The 15910-nt window shown below is 49.1% G+C and overlaps 1 protein-coding gene across 1 annotated transcript; it reads right to left on the bottom strand.

The window, feature by feature from the left end:
- Nucleotides 1-586: 586 nt before the first annotated feature.
- Nucleotides 587-10058, bottom strand: Urad (ureidoimidazoline (2-oxo-4-hydroxy-4-carboxy-5-) decarboxylase). The gene is made up of 2 exons (XM_032886736.1): nucleotides 9884-10058; nucleotides 587-1408 (listed from the first exon to the last, which is right to left on the bottom strand). The coding sequence occupies exons 1-2, from the start codon at nucleotides 10056-10058 to the stop codon at nucleotides 939-941; spliced, it is 645 nt and encodes a 214-aa protein (XP_032742627.1). The 3' UTR covers nucleotides 587-938.
- Between the last annotated feature and the right edge of the window lie 5852 nt (nucleotides 10059-15910).

Below are 15910 nucleotides of genomic sequence, written 5' to 3'. Positions count from 1 at the left end.
CCAACTCTGCTTCCATCCATCTCACCTGTCTCTGTTGGGGAAGCCATGTATGGTTTGCTTCTTCTCAAGAGAACAATGTGTTCTTGGGACTCATTAACACACTCTCTCTCTCTCTCTCTCTCTCTCTCTCTCTCTCTCTCTCTCTCTCCCTCTCTCCCTCCCTCCCTCCCTCCCTGGGGAAGAAGTGGTCTTTCCCCCCATTGCTGTCGATGTTGCTTCTACAGCAGACACAGCAATCTGACTACTGACTGGAGTGCCAGGTTCAAGAGCTCCCAAGTCTTGTTCTATTGGAAAGATTTCTATAAGCATCACCCTACCCCCATATTATCAGCACTATGGTGACACCGTCTTCTTCACCCTGGGCTCTACAACACTCAGGGCTGCCCAATGAATATTGCTATTCTAACCTTGCATGGCTTGTCAGGGCACTCTGCCCCACCATCGATGGCTGACAACTTGGAGGGACAAGGGTGACACCGGCTTTTGACCATCAAACCCTTCCAACTTGGGAGCATACGCATGCACGCGCGCACACACACACACACACACAATTTTTTCATAGGCATCACAGAATGAGAAAGTTGCATCTGCTCACATGTAACTATTAGGTGAATCAAATGAAGTGGGAAATGAAAGACCACAGTGGAACGAAAGTCCCCGTCCCCGCCTTTCAGTGCCTTTTACAGTCACTGCCAGTCCCCCAACTCTCTCCTAGTAAACGGAAAAGAGTCGAGTAACTCGGTGGGAGCTTTGGAATCTTCCAAGGCTAGTGTTGGCAGGGCACGGAGTGGAGAACTGAAGCAGCGATCTGGATGAATCAATCGGAGGGGAGTGGGTGGGGGGCGGCAAAGCGCTAAACGCTCCAGATTCTGACAGATATGGGTGATGCGTGCTCTTGTGAATAGGTGTACAAAAGATGCATTACTCATGTGATTGCTTCAATTCTCCACTTCCTTTGTGTGGGTGTGTGGATCGTCTTCCAGGTCCGAGCTAGCCTGGGGCGCAGGGTCTCCCCTCTCTGAAGCATCCTGCCGGCGTTCCGATCCCCGGCCTTGCGGTGGTTCCACTCCAAAGTAATGGCTGTCAAGCAAATCTATCAGGCGCAGGTGGATGATCTTCTTCACTTCGTCCAGGGCGGTGCGCAGCTCGGACTCCGGCTGGCAGTGCATCCTGCGGGCTAGCTCCTGGAACACCGTGGCACGGTCGCTTAGGAGTGCCGCCACCACGAACGGGAAGCCGAAGCGCTTGCGGTACTCCTGGTTGAGGTGCAGTAGCCGCAGCCGGTCGTGGGTCTTTAGGCTGGTGAGGCCAGCGTGGCTCTGCTCGCGCCGTGACTCGTCAGAGAGCCTGCCCATAAGCACATCGCGGCCCGCTAGGTCCGGGTGACAGCGTAGGATGCCCTCCTGGCCTGCGGAGAAGCACGGACACACCTCAGAGGGTTACCCACTGCAGATTAGAGAGCCAAGCCAGGTCCCCAGGTAGTGGTGTCCCTCTCCACTAACGGGATGCGAGCCCCTTGGCCCCCTCCAGGACCCGAGGGCGGGGTGCGAGTGTCAGGTTGGTCTTTCAGACCCAAGGGGAACCCGTAGAGGAGAGAGGGCAGTCGGGAGGCTGGGAATTTACGACCTGCTCCGCCAGAGCTGGGGAGTGATAAGAGGTCCTGGCTACTCCTATCTTTTCAAAGTCCTTTGCTCTCAGGGGGGCTTTGATGTTGAAAGGGGGCCGGATGCAAGGGCCTGAAAACTTCCGCCAAAAGCCCTGGAATGGGCTTCGTTCTGCCTCAAAGGAGAAAAGGCAGGGGCGGGCTGGGTCCAGGGGATAATATCCAAGGGACTTAACAAATAAATGGTCAGATTTTGTGAGTCTGAGTTCTGGGTTTCTGGAAAGAAACAGCCAAGGAGCCTCGTAGATTAACCGCGTAGAAACTCATTTCACCGGAATTCTTCTGCCCTTGTGGCTCGCCCTTTTGTTATTGTTTTGTTTTGTTTTGTTACACACACCCACTTCTGCCGTTGTGTTGTTACCCTTTCTCTGCCTGACTTCAGAACCCAAAAGAGCCCAAGTGGACAAAAGCTTTTGCCCTTCTAGGCCTCAAACTCGAAAGCCTAGCTGGGGCACGGGCACCCGGGGTTCTAACTCCTATATCAGGCGACTCTCGGGTGTCCTGGCACCTTGTGTCTAAAGAACGAAGAAATGGAATTCTAGTATTGACAAGATCTCAAATGTGGCCAGAAGGGTGGCCCTCACACCTAATTTACCATATAAATAACTCATTTCCCCACCCCCTGGCGCCAAACGCACAAACAGTTCCTGTTAGTAGGAAGTGCAGGAAAAAAACGGAACCACAAGGTGTAACTGTCCACCCTCTGCACTAAACAGGTGTCTGTCTTCGGCAGTGGGAGAAATGAGAAATAATTAAGACGTCCTTTAGCAAATGTATCTCGATACCCACAAAGAGGAAAATCCCCTTTAAATATCTTCCTCAAATGTAACTCCCACCACCACCCCGCCCTCCATAATGAGGCAGCTTATAGCTAGTAAGTGACCTGAGAGCCTCACGAAAGGAACTCCAGCCCCAGGGAAATTCATTTCTCCTCCCATTTCTTCTGACCTCCTTGGGCACCGGGGCGGTGCACACACAAGTGGTAAACAATCACACCCACATAAATAAAAATAAAATACATTTTTAAAACGAAATGTTCAGCGAAGGCTCAGAAAACAAACCTTAGATCATCGACCCAAGGTCACATTGTACACCTGTCGTCTTCTCTTTAAACTCACAGCCCCCTTTAGTGACTTGCCTGCCCCTACAATGTAAGGGAGAGTCAGGTCACCAATCCCAGTCTTCCAACACCATTGTTTTTGACTCCCCTTTCATGAGTACCCTAATTCTAGGCCACCCAGAATCAAGAGTAGTTCTCTCTTCCTCACTGTAGCCGGGCTTTCCGCGTGGTGCGAAAGTTGAGTGTTAAATTCCCCACCCTGGGGGCCAGGGGCTGGCGGTGCCATGCCACTCTGGACAGGTTCTGCCGAGAATGGACCGGCACTGTGGCTGCTACGGGGGAGTCAGGCATTTCTGCGCTACTAAAAAACTGCACATCCCCAATCTACCCTCTCTTATTCCGAGTTTCAAATAGCCTCTGGTTCCCCTCCTCCAGGGGGATCCAATTGCTTTACTGTGCGTCCACCCGTCCACCCGTCAGTCCAAGCGAAGTAGCTATGGGTGGGATTCTAGGGAATGGGGAGGTCTTTTCTCTCACTGTCCCTCGACAGCCTCCCAGCGCCCGCATGGGTGGAGCTTGAAGCTGGAGAGCGCTGCCTAGCAGCGCCACCCCCAAACCTTCCTACCTTTACACCTCACTTCTCACTCTTCCTAGGGTTTATCTTCCCTCTTGAAAGCATCGCCTGGGTTAATGTTTGCCCAGCCGTGAGATGTGTTTTCTACTCTTGCAGAGAGGACAAGAGGGGGGCAGAAAAGAGGCCTAGAGTAGGGTAGAGCAAAGGGCAGAGGGAGAAAAAAACTCGCTAAATTAGCGAAAATTTACACACACACACACACACACACACACACACACACACCCCGCGAGCACGCGTGCGCGCGTGTACCGCATCTTTCAGTTGAACTCTAGGTAGCCTACCCAGAAGAAACAAGGCTGATTTGCCCAGTCAAAGACCCCACCTTCACTGCTTCAAATCACTGATGCCTTGTGTACTGCCAGGGATAGCATCCATCTGCCTACAGGCCCACAGCAAGGACCTTTCCTAGTTCCCATCAACGCAGTATCTCCTTCATGGTACCCCAGCTGCGCCCTTTCATCCAAGTGGGAGGCTGGACACTGTGGATGGTCAGCCTGCATTCCTGAGTCTCCCTACTTGGGTGGCCCAATGCTGCACAGTCTCCAGTCCCTCATCCACCCCTTAACATCTTGTGGAAGTTCTGGTCTTTCCAGCTATGTCATTGGGTGTCTTGGCTAAAGAGTAGATGCAGGTAGACATTAGTCACTGAGAACACAGGCATCAGCACACAGAAGACTTTCAGTCCTTACAAATCCATAGGAGACGGGCACACGTAGACAATAGTGCCCCCTGAGCAAGAGGCAAGTGCCCATAACCCCCACCCCCATCCCCCCTCCCCCCCACCCCCCCCCCACCCCATCCCCATTACATGCTCCCAGTCCTGGCACAATGGGTAGCCTGTGTTTTTTTTTTTTTAAAGGTTTATTTATTTATTATAAGTACACTGTAGCTGTCTTCAGATACACCAGAAGAGGGCATCAGATCCCATTACAGATGGCTGTGAGCCACCATGTAGTTGCTGGGATTTGAACTCAGGACCTCTGGAAGAGCAGTCGGTGCTCTTAACCACTGAGCCATCTCTCCAGCCCTAAAGGAGCTCTTTTAAATATTTATTTTATTTAAAATGTTTTGGGTGTTTAATCCATGAGCGTGTGCGTGTAAGCACATGCACAGGCACGCCTGGTGTCCATGAATGACTGGTTGTGAGCCCTGGGTGTAGGTGTGTGAGTACATTGTAGGCAAGATCCCATGAACTGAATTCTGAATTTCTGGGTTTAGAGCTACAGGGTGGGTGCTGGGAATTGAGCAGGAATCCCCTGCAGTAGTGTCCTTAACCACTGAGCCACCTCTCTAGCTCCTGGTTTTGCTGTTTCGAGTGTTTTCTTCTTAGACCTCACTTCTACAATCTTCTACAATCTCACATGTGCCATGTGCATTCATTCACATTCTCTCTCTCTCTCTCTCTCTCTCTCTCTGTCTCACACACACACACACACACACACACACACACAGCCTTTTTAATCCCCCAGCTGATGGGGACTCACTGTAGACTCGCTCTTGCTTTTTTTCTTTTTTTTCGGAGCTGGGGACCGAACCTAGGGCCTTGCGCTTGCTAGGCAAGTGCTCTACCACTGAGCTGAATCCCCAACCCCAGACTCGCTCTTTCTAAAGGCAGAATTAAAGCCTCAGTTAAAGCTCTTTGCCTTATGTCTCTGACCTTCTCCTCCATGTGGCTTAAGTCCTCCCTTCTCCATCAGGTTCACTCTCTCATCTCTGACCCCTCCCACAAACCAATCTGCCCTCATCATAACCAGTTAATGGCAGCCGTCGAGTCTGAGCCCTTACCCTGTCTTCCTGCCAACCTTTAGACAGCATATCGTTCGCCTGTTCTTGTCTGACTCAGTCCAGATATAGAGCCGAGGGGGCGGGACTCACATCTTCCCCCTTCTTTATTTACATAGTACACGTTCTTGCCCATGGGTTTTCTTTGGTTTCCTTGAGTTTTCCTTCAGAGACAGGGTCTTCCGTCATTCCGGGCTGGTTTCAAACTCCATTACAGGGCTGAGGGCGGCCATCTTGCCTCTGCCTCCAAATGCTTGGGGAACAGGCATGCGCTGTGTGCTGGGACTCATACCCAGGGTTTCATGCATCTTAGCCAAGGCCCCCCACCTCTCTCGTGTGTGTGTGTGTCTGTATGAGTGTGTATGCACACATGTGCTCTTGTATCAGGGACACTCAGGGTCTCCTACTTGTTCCGCACACACTCTTACCCTGAGCCCACCCCAAGGCGGTCATGAAATCTGCTTTCAGGACACTGAGATCTCTTTGTTCTTAGCATCCGCCATGTTGCTTTTCTGTGTTCCAGAGACACACTCAGCATCTTCACTTGGGTGGGTAGTCCAGACTAACACACACACACGCACACACACACACACGCACACACACACACACACACACACACACACACACACACACACACACACACTAGTTATATAGATAGGGTTCCTTAATTTTGATCTCCCTCCAGCAAACCCTCCTAAAACTTGTTGGCTTTAGCTCTTAACTCTACAGCAAGGATCCAGCAGCTTCTCTCTAACCTCCCTACCTAAACCATAGTCCAAACAACCTCTTCTTTCACATCTAACTACTGAAATAGCATCTTGACCCATCTCCCTGTGTCTGACACAGCTTCTGCACAACTTTCCCCCAAAAGTCCATACAGTGGTATTGGTATGGCAAAGGTACACACACACACACACCCCTACCTACCTGGTGCGGGTGTGTATGTGTGTGTTTGCTATCGACAAAGACAGAGAGCCAGAGGGTGAAGAGAGAGACACAAGCAGAGACAGAGAGACACAGTTGAAGAGACACTGGCAGAGACAAGGAACCAGAAAGGAAGATAGAGAAATTGGGGGGGGGGGGGAGAGGGAGAGATGAAGGAGAGGGAGAGAGAGGTTTTATTGCTGTTGGTTTGTGGATGGAACGCAGCATCTTGTACTGCTGGCCCTCCGGGTGTACTTACTGTTTTGTTTCTCCAACCTAGTCTTTGACTTTGGACACAAATCAGTCCTGAATTTCAACCTTTCTTCCTTTCCCAGAACTGTGAGAATCACCTGCTGGAGTTTTAGGCAGTGCTTGAGCCCAATGTTAATCCTGTACTGCCATCTACTGGTCACTAAACATCATAGCTTACCCTAATTTTTACTCCAAAAATTCAATTTTCCGTTCTGTGAAAGGAAGGAAGTTTTTGTTTCGGTTTTGCAAGACAGGGTTTCTGTGTGTAGCCCAGGCTGTCCTAGAACTCGTTCTGTATACCAGGGCGGCCTCAAACTCACAGAGATCTGCCTGCCTCTGTTTTCTAAGTGCTGGGATTAAAAGTATGAGGCGTCCCCGTCTGGCTAGAAAGTCTGTTTGTTTGTTTAGATAATCCAAACAAATCCTTTCTCAGGAAGACCGACAAGTCACAATCACACACAAAACACACAACTCACACACACACAAAACACACATATACACATGCGTGCACACGTGCTGGTTCCTGTTTTATCGATTAACACAAACCAAAGTCATTTGTGAAGAGGAAACTTCAGCTGAAGAATTGCTTCTGCCTGCTTGACCTGTGGGCATGTCTTTGGGTCACTTTTGCTTCCTTCCTTCCTTCCTTTCCTTTCCTTTCCTTTCCTTTTTTTTATTTTTTATTTAGTTTTGGGAGACAGGGTTTTTCTGTGTAGCCCTGGCTGTTTTGGAACTCACTCAGTAGACCATACTTAACCTTGAACTCACCACACACGCATAGATGAGGTTTCACTGTGTAGAGCCCTAGCTGTCCTGGAACTCAGACTGCAAAACAGGTTGGTCTCAAACTCAGAGATCCCACCTGCCTCTGCCTCCCAAGTGTATACCACCACTACCCACTAAGGATTCATCATTTTAAAAATGACCCTTCAAATACATTGAGGTCTCCTCCCGGTCCTCCTCCTCCCCCTTCTTCCCTCTCCTCCTCCCACTTCTCCCCTCCTCCTCCTCCCCCTCCTCCCCCCTTCAAAAGAAATATATCATCTCCAAAAGAGGGCTCGTTTTCCTTTCGCCCAGTGTTTGCCTTTCTAGGTACCAAGGGGCAGTAAGTAACAGGTCAAACCTGGTGTTTGACACTCTGTTTAGAAACGGTGGTGCTCGGGCGCCCCCTGCTGGCGCAATCAATATAAAGCAGGGCTAGGCTAGAAGGGGTCGCCTTACAGGCTGCCGCTACCCCCCCCTTCCTCCTCCTCCCCCTCCTCCCCTCCCCCTCCCCCTCCTCTTCCTTCCCCTCTTCCTCCCCCTCCTCCTCCTCCTCTTCTTTCTCCTCCTCCTTCCCCCTCCCTCCCTCCCTCCCTGCTAGAAACATTGTGTGAAAGACTGAATACAGCTCAGTGGCAGAGTGCACAGCATAAGCAAGATCCTGAGTTGACTGCAGGCAGACACACAAACACAGACACACACACACACCATATAACCAAAACCTCATTAAAGTCTTCATTCCCTTTGCTATCAGATGTGGGGGTTTGAACGAGAATGTTCCCTGTAGACTTATGCGTTGACTACTAGCTTCCCAGTTGCTGGCACTTATTTGAAAAGGTTTAGCCCAGTGGTCCTCAACCTTCCTAACGCTGCCATCCTTTAAAGCAGTTCCTCAGGTCGTGGCAGCCCCCAGGCATAACATTGTTCTGTAGCTGCTTCATAGCTAGAATTCGCTACTGTTAGGAATCACGTAAGTAGGTAATATGCAGGATCTCTGACACGTGCCCCCCCCATGGGGGTCATGACCCTCAGGTTGAGAAGACACTTGTTTAGGAGCCATGGCCCAGGTAGAGAGAGTATGTCACTGGGGGCCAGAGAGTTTAAAGACAGATTATTTTCAGTGTGTCTCCCCCCACCCCCGCTTTGTGCTTGTGATTCAAGAAGTAAGCTCTTAGCTTGCTGCTTGCTGCTTCAAGAGCCTCGCCTTCCGCCTCCCCACCGTGTGGACACATCTCCCTGCAGCCGTCTGTCCAAATAAACTCATTTCTCTATCAGATGCCTCAGTCAAGGTTTTACCCCAGCGACACAAAGCAAATGGACACAGGCTCTCACGGGCCTTTTCTTTTTCCAGCTCACTTGCGGGCCTCGGGCTGTAAAGCCAGAGTCACCTGGCGCATTCACCTGGCCAGGGTGTTTTGTGAGTCACAGGTGAGGGAGACTCTCTGACATTTAGCTCTGCCCCACTGGAGAAACTCAGCAGTGGGCGACTGTCACGATGTGCCCCACACTTCTGTCAATTTGATGTTGGTACAGTTGCTTATTTGCTGAGACTGTCACTGTAGATGTCCTCAAACAACTCATAAGGATCTTTCTACTTTAGCCTCCTGAGCACAGGCGAGGCCACTCTGCTGGGCTTTGGTTTCACACACACACATTTAAAATTTCATATGTTTGAGTGTTTTGGTTACATGTATGTCTATGCCCCACATGTGTCCTTAGTGTTTTCCGGGGGGTCAGAGCACGAGCTCAGATCCTGGAGTTGGAGGCCTTTGTTGAGTATCTATGTGGGTGCTGAAAATTGATCTCTGGTCCCCTGGAAGGGCAGCCAGTGCTCCTACCTGCTGAGCCATCTCCCCAGTCCTCAGTTCCATTTCATAACCTTGCCCTCTGGTCTTCCTAGGTAAGTCCTCATAGGAGGACATCCAGAAGCCACAAGGTGTCGTCACAGCCATACTGAACACAGCTGTGAGTGCCTGCTCTGTCAGGAGACCACGGGGTCACCGTCCCGCTTGAAGTCAATGTACAGTCTCAAGGGTAGGGGACCCCCTGCCCCTGTCTTTGTTCCCCAAGGGCATGTCAGACTTATTCTCTGAAGCCAGAGTAGGCTATGAGCAGGGCCTGTGTACCTTTGGACCTCTGGCCTCTGTGCCACCCAGTATAAACGTCTGCCTCCTCTTTTCCCCACGGCCCAATGCGCCTCAGTTCTCGCTCACTCTCCCCAGAAAACATCGCTTTGCTTCAACGTTTCTTCTTTCTGCGAAGAGTCTTGGGAGCTTTCCTTGTCTGGTCCAAACTGCTGCCCCCCCCTTTTGGTAAAAACCACTCAGGGTCTCCATTCCTCTCTGGGGTGCTGGGATAATCTCTTTCATCCAGAGCATTGCCAAAGTGGACCTTTAGCTTCTGACTCACCAAGGCCTTCGCCCCGTTCCTGTGACCTCCAGTAGCCCTGGCTGTCCTGGAACTCGCTCTAGATCAGGCTGGACTCGAATTCAGAGACTGCAACGCCCCCCCCCCACCTCCACTGCCCTCGACCATCTTATCTTGTCCCCACATTCTTGTGTCCACCTTCAAGAGCCCAGCAGTTGGGGGGTTGGGGATTTAGCTCAGTGGTAGAGCGCTTGCCTAGGAAGTGCAAGGCCTTGGGTTCAGTCCCCAGCTCTGGAAAAAAAAAAAAAAAAAAAAAAAGCCCAGCAGTTGGGCTGCTTCCAAAAACCCAGTAGATAATTGAGTAAGTCAGCTAACGTAATCTAAAATACTTTTATATACCTTATTGGAAACGACTTCATGCACATGGTCCTGATCTTACCTGATTTTGGGAGAGCATCAATAAAAGCAAAAAAGTGATTTTCTAAGTCTTCCAAGCCAGAGAAAGGACGGTGGGACCAGACGGCAGCTGCGACCAGAGGACATCTTTCAACGACGTTCCTAAACACACTCACAAATTCAGGGAAGTCCAAGGAGTTGACCTTCTTCATGTCCATGTCTGACACCTGGACTGGAGGCACTGTGTTGCCCTGCCTGGGGGGGGGGGTCTGCAGGAGCGACGCTAACTCCTCCTCATGGGTTGTATTTGCTGAAGACACAGCTGACCTTGTGCAAGGGCAGCTGACTCTGGTTTAAATACCTCTGGGAGGAGCTTATCCAGAACGTTCCTGCAACGAGTAAACACAGGTTTAAGTGTTTTGTGGGTTGTAGGGGGTAATACGTGCACTGGAGACAGAATCCAGGGTCTCACGTGTGCTGAAGAAGCACCCAATCGCTGAGCTATATCCCACCTGGGCTTATGGTTGCGATCAAGAGAGCAGAGACTTCTGCAGAACGAACATCTCCACCAGAGGCACTGCTCTAGTAAGAGCCAGCTATGGCCATATTTAATGAGAGAGCCACTTGGTGTCACCGACATCTTATCTTGTGAACATGAATGTTATGCCTTGCTTGTAATCTGTGTACCACACGCAGACCTGAGGCCCGAAGAGGCTAGAAGAGGGTTTGGGCTATGTTGGAGTTACCATGCAGATGCTGGGGATAGAACCAGAGTTGCTCCCGGGGAAGTTTTCCTGGTAATCCAGACAGGTTACAGGGCCACCTATTTGGAAGTTGATTTCTCATCTGTCGTTGGCCGTGGCTCTAGAGCATAGGTCCCATGGTTTTGTTGTTGTTGTTTGTTTGTTTTTTGTTTTTTGAAAGATTTATTTATTTATTGTATATGATTACACACACAGATCCCATTACAGATGGTTGTGAGCCACCATGTGGTTGCTGGGAATTGAACTCAGGACCTCTGGAAGAGCAGTCAGTGCTCTTAATCGCTGAGCCATCTCTCCAGCCCAGGTCCCATGTTTTAATCTTTCTTTGAACCCCAAATGCTTAACACAACGTACACTTAGTGTAAACGAGGCCGGGAGAGGTGCCTCTGGTGGAATGTGCTATCTTCTTTTGTTTAAAAAAAAAAAATAGGTATATTGTGTATGTGTACACACCTAAGGGTAGGTGCCCAAGAAGAGGGAGTCAATCTACCTCGAGGTTCTCATCCTTGACTTCTTGGCTTCTTCAACAACAGCCTAGAAGTTATAAGCTGAAATAAACCTTTTCCTCCCCTAGAATGGGTTTGGTGAGTGATTCAGCACTGCAGCAGAGTTCAGCTAAGGCTGTTACTGGTGGTGTTCTTCACGAGGAAAAGCCTAGAAAAGATTAGAAAGACAATGGCAAGAGGGTAGAGTAGGGGGAGGTGTCACAAAGAAAGGCGCCCACTGCCCTAGGAAGGAGAGGGGTTCTGATCTCAGGAGTTGGTGTGGGACTAGGAGCAAGCATGGAAAACCCTCGTCACCGTGAGTCCAGAAACGATCGCACTCTGGATAAATTATCTCCGAAAGAGGGCTTGTTTTCCTTTCGCCCAGTGTTTGCCTTTCTAGGTACCAAGGGGCAGTAAGTAACAGGTCAAACCTGGTGTTTGACACTCTGTTTAGAAACGGTAGTGCTCGGGCGCCCCCTGCTGGCGCAATCACTATAAAGCACGGCTAGAAGGGGTCGCCCTAGCCCGCAGGCCACACCCTCCTCCTAAAGGATGTTAAAGAGGAGTGAAACCTTGTGAACTTTCACCTATTCACACTGTCATGTCAGCCTGTGGTATCTTTATACAGGTCTAGGCAACCATGTTGTTGAGATTAGATGGGTGAAACTTTCCTGTCTAGAAGGCACTCTCTAGCAGCAGGCATTCTGGTCCTCTCTGGTCCCCCCCAGCCCCCCCCATTAACGTATTTATTATTTTTTAATAATTTATTCTTTTATATGCACTGGTGTTTTGCCGCATGTAGGTATGTTACAGACAGTTTTAATTATTCACTTTATATCCGCATCACAGCCCCCTCCCTCCTCCCTGTCCCCCCTCATACGGCCTGCCCCCGTTCTTCCATCCCCACCCCCCACCTGGCTCTTAAAGTCTTTCCGTGATTGCACTGTAGACGTTCCAGTTGGGGCTGGGCACACTACAGTCTCCTAGTCTCTGCATTTTGATTATGTGTAAAGGCAATCAAGGCCTGCTGAGAGAGAGAGAATCAGTACTCGATGGAGAGCCCCGTGATAGGCTATTCAATCCCAAGTGGTCAGCCCTAAACACATGTTCATAAGAACAACACTAAATGGGCCAATTGGGTGTGTGCGTGTGTGTATGTGTGTGTGTGTGTGTGTGTGGTGTGTATGTATGTATGTGTGGTGTGTGTGTGTGGTGTGTATGTATGTCTGTGTGTGTGCCTGTGTGTGGTGTGTACATGTTTCTGTGTGTGTGTGTGCATTTATGTATATGTGTGTATGTGTGTATGGTATGTGTGTATGTGTGTATATGTGTGTATGTGTATATGTGTATGTGTTTGTATGTATATGTATGTGTGTGTGTACGTGTGTGTATGTGTGTGTATGTATGTGTATGTGTGTATGTGTGTGTGTGCATGTCTATGTGTGTGTGTGTGTAAAACAATAATTATAGAAGATGTTAGTCATGAACTTGGTAGGCAGTAGAGTTAGAGGGGGAAGAGAGAGGGGTAGATTTGAAATTTCTTTTTTTTTTTTTTCTTTTCTTTTTTTCAGAGCTGGGGACCGAACCCAGGGCCTGTGCTTGCTAGGCAAGCGCTCTACCACTGAGCTAAATCCCCAACCCCAGATTTGAAATTTCTTAAAAATATTTTTTTAAAGGTAAATTATGGCAAGTAGTACTCTAGTTATGGCCCAGCAGGCTGCCTCTTGTGGTATATTCAATAAACCTTTCTTAAGAAAGAAAATAAGAGATAGGAACCGGATGTAGATCTCTCCTGAGAGACACAGCCAGAATATGGCAAATACATAGGCGAATGCCAGCAGCAAACCACTGAACTGAGAACGGGACCCCTGTTGAAGGAATCAGAGAAAGGACTGGAAGAGCTTGAAGGGGCTTGAGACCCCATATGAACAACAATGCCAAGCAACCAGAGCTTCCAGCGACTAAGCCACTACCCAAAGACTATACATGGACTGACCCTGGGCTCCAACCTCATAGGTAGCAATGAATATCCTAGTAAGGGCACCAGTGGAAGGGGAAGCCTTTGGTCCTGCCAAGACTGAACCCCCAGTGAACGGGATTGTTGTGAGGAGGCCGGTAATGGGGTGAGGATGGGGAGGGGAACACCCAGATAGAAGGGGAGGGGGAGGGGTTAAGGGGATGTTGGCCTGGAAACTTGGAAAGGGAATAACATTTGAAATGTAAATAAGAAATACCCAATTTAATAAAAATGGAAAAAAATTTAAAAAAATTAAAAAAAGATAGAAAACAAAACAAAAAGAAAGAAAGAAAGAAAGAAAGAGAGAAAGAAAGAAAAAATAAGGAAGCTGGAGAGATAGCTCAGTTGTTAAAAGCACTGACTGCTCTTCTAGAGGTCCTGAGTTCAATTCCCTGGTTCACAGCCATCTATAATGGGATCTGATGCCCTCTTCTGGTGTGTCTACAGTGTACTTATATATGATAAATAAATAAGCTTTTTTTTTTATTAACTTGAATATTTCTTATATACATTTTCGAGTGTTATTCCCTTTCCGGTTTCGGGCAAACATCCCCTTCCCCTCCCCTTCCTTATGGGTGTTCCCTCCCCCCCCCCCCATTGCCGCCCTCCCCCAACAGTCTAGTTCACTGGGGGTTCAGTCTTAGCAGGACCCAGGGCTTCCCCTTCCACTGGTGCTCTTACTAGGATATTCATTGCTACCTATGAGGTCAGAGTCCAGGTCAGTCCATGTATAGTCTTTAGGTAGTGGCTTAGTCCCTGGAAGCTCTGGTTGCTTGGCATTGTTAATAAATAAGCTTTTAAAGAAAGAAAAGAAGGGCTGGAGAGATGGATCAGTGGCTAAGAGCACTGGCTGTTCTTCCAGGAGTCCTGAGTTCAATTCCCAGCAACCACATTGTGGTTCACAGCCATCTGTAATGGGATCTAATGACCTCTTCCTGTATGCAAGATGTACTTGCAGATAGAGCACCCATATACATAAAAGGAAAGAAGGAAGGAAGGAAGGAAGGGAGAGAGAGAGAGAGAGAGAGAGAGAGAGAGAGAAAGAAAGAAAGGGAAAGCAAAAGAGAGGTCCCTTCAGAGACACAGCTTGACCCACACTAAAGTGAACAGGAGAATGTTTGGTGATCCTAACTTTAATTCTTTTCAATCCTCATTTTTGATGATGGTTCTTAAATGCGTTAACCTCCCATTTAGCCCACCACCCACCAGAGGTAGTGGGAAAGAAAGGATACGGAGGGAGTGGACCTGTTTTGAAAGGCTCTTTAGAGCAACTCCCATCTGCATTGTCTGGAAATCGGCTGTTCAGTTCACAGGCCAGCAGCTCAAACCACCTGAAAACACTTCACAGATACACTAGCAATCCAATTCGGAAGAGCAGGGATAGCAAACAGCAATCAGCAGAGACAGCAGGAGGTACCTGGAGGGACACCAGGCGAAGTGCCCTCTCTCAGCAAATCGAAGATCAGTGAAGACGAGAGACCAACAAGCACTGCACAGCTAGTTCTACAAGCAAGCCTAGCTCAGCCTCCATAACTGTCAGTCGGGTTCTATTTATACTCCCTCCAAACATTGTGTCCTCCATTGGTCTTACCTCAGCATCGGTCACAGGTCTTGCCTCAGCACGTGCTCTGTCTCACCTGACATCCCTCTGCCCATCAGCCAAAGTCCTCGGGAGCAGCAAGAGGCCACAACACACCACCAAAAAGATTTTTGGTGCATTTCTCTCTATAGAGTCCCGACAAATAGAGCTCAGCTACACATTGCAAGGTGGACCAATGCGTGCACGTCGTTAGCAAGGACTCCTTTATCAACGTGTCCTCTCACATGCTTGCTTTAGCAGAACATCCTCTCTCCTGTGTCTGCTTCAGCGAGGCGTTCCTTCATGAGTCTGCCTCAGCAAAGCACTCTCCAGCACAACTGAATTTCCAAAGAGCCGGTGGGCTTCCACCTCACCTAACTCCACTCTCTATGAGGAAGATCCATCCCACACAGCTCAGAAGCATATTCAAGTGCCCTTAGTTTGATGATGAGTGACCATGGTGGCGAAGGGCTGTGTTTACTTAGGACATCAGTGAAATGGGCAGTGCCAGGGTGGGGGAAAGCAGGTAGAGTATCTCCTAAGTAGAGTGACAGGAAGCAGACTACATTTGCTGTGATTGGAATATTTTCACACATGTAATTCACACGCCCTGTGTACGTTTCACGTGTGCCCTGTGTACACAGTCTGACGGTAACCTGACTGGATCATTTTAACCCACTTCATTCTAACTTCCGTTCACAGGAGGCCAGGCATGGAGTTTTCCACGTGTGATGTGTCGTGCTGGTGTCTGGTGAGTTCAGGGTCTGGATCTCAGTATTTCAGATTAGGGATGCAGATTCTGCATCGCATGAATACATCCTTGGAGAACAAGTCGACATTATGCTTTTTAGAAGAAGGATTGATGTGTTTTATGTTTGCGTGTATTTGTGCCTGAGTGTGTGCACACCATGTGCATGCAGTGCCCATGGAGGCCAGTAGAGGGCGTCGGATCCCTCATAACTGGAGTTGTAGATGGTTGTGAGGTCCCAGTTGTGGGTGTTGGGAATTGAACTCAGGTCCTCTGCAAGAGCAGTATGAACTATTAACTGTCTTTTCAGCCCCAGTATTATGCTATTTAAATGAAGCATTTGGTAGCGTACATAGGCTGTAAGATCATTTTTACAAAACTCACAAGAGAATAACCATTTTCACGGAAATGAAGTCCTCTGGTGATTTTAATGCCGCTGCACACAAGGATCCAGGTGTAAGCAGTGTGTTTGTCCCC

This window comes from Rattus rattus, chromosome 16 (genome assembly GCF_011064425.1).
Source record: "Rattus rattus isolate New Zealand chromosome 16, Rrattus_CSIRO_v1, whole genome shotgun sequence".
NCBI classification, from domain to species: Eukaryota; Metazoa; Chordata; class Mammalia; order Rodentia; family Muridae; genus Rattus; species Rattus rattus.
The sequence above is the reverse complement of the archived record's forward strand: the minus strand, read 5'-3'. Positions and strand labels throughout refer to the sequence as shown.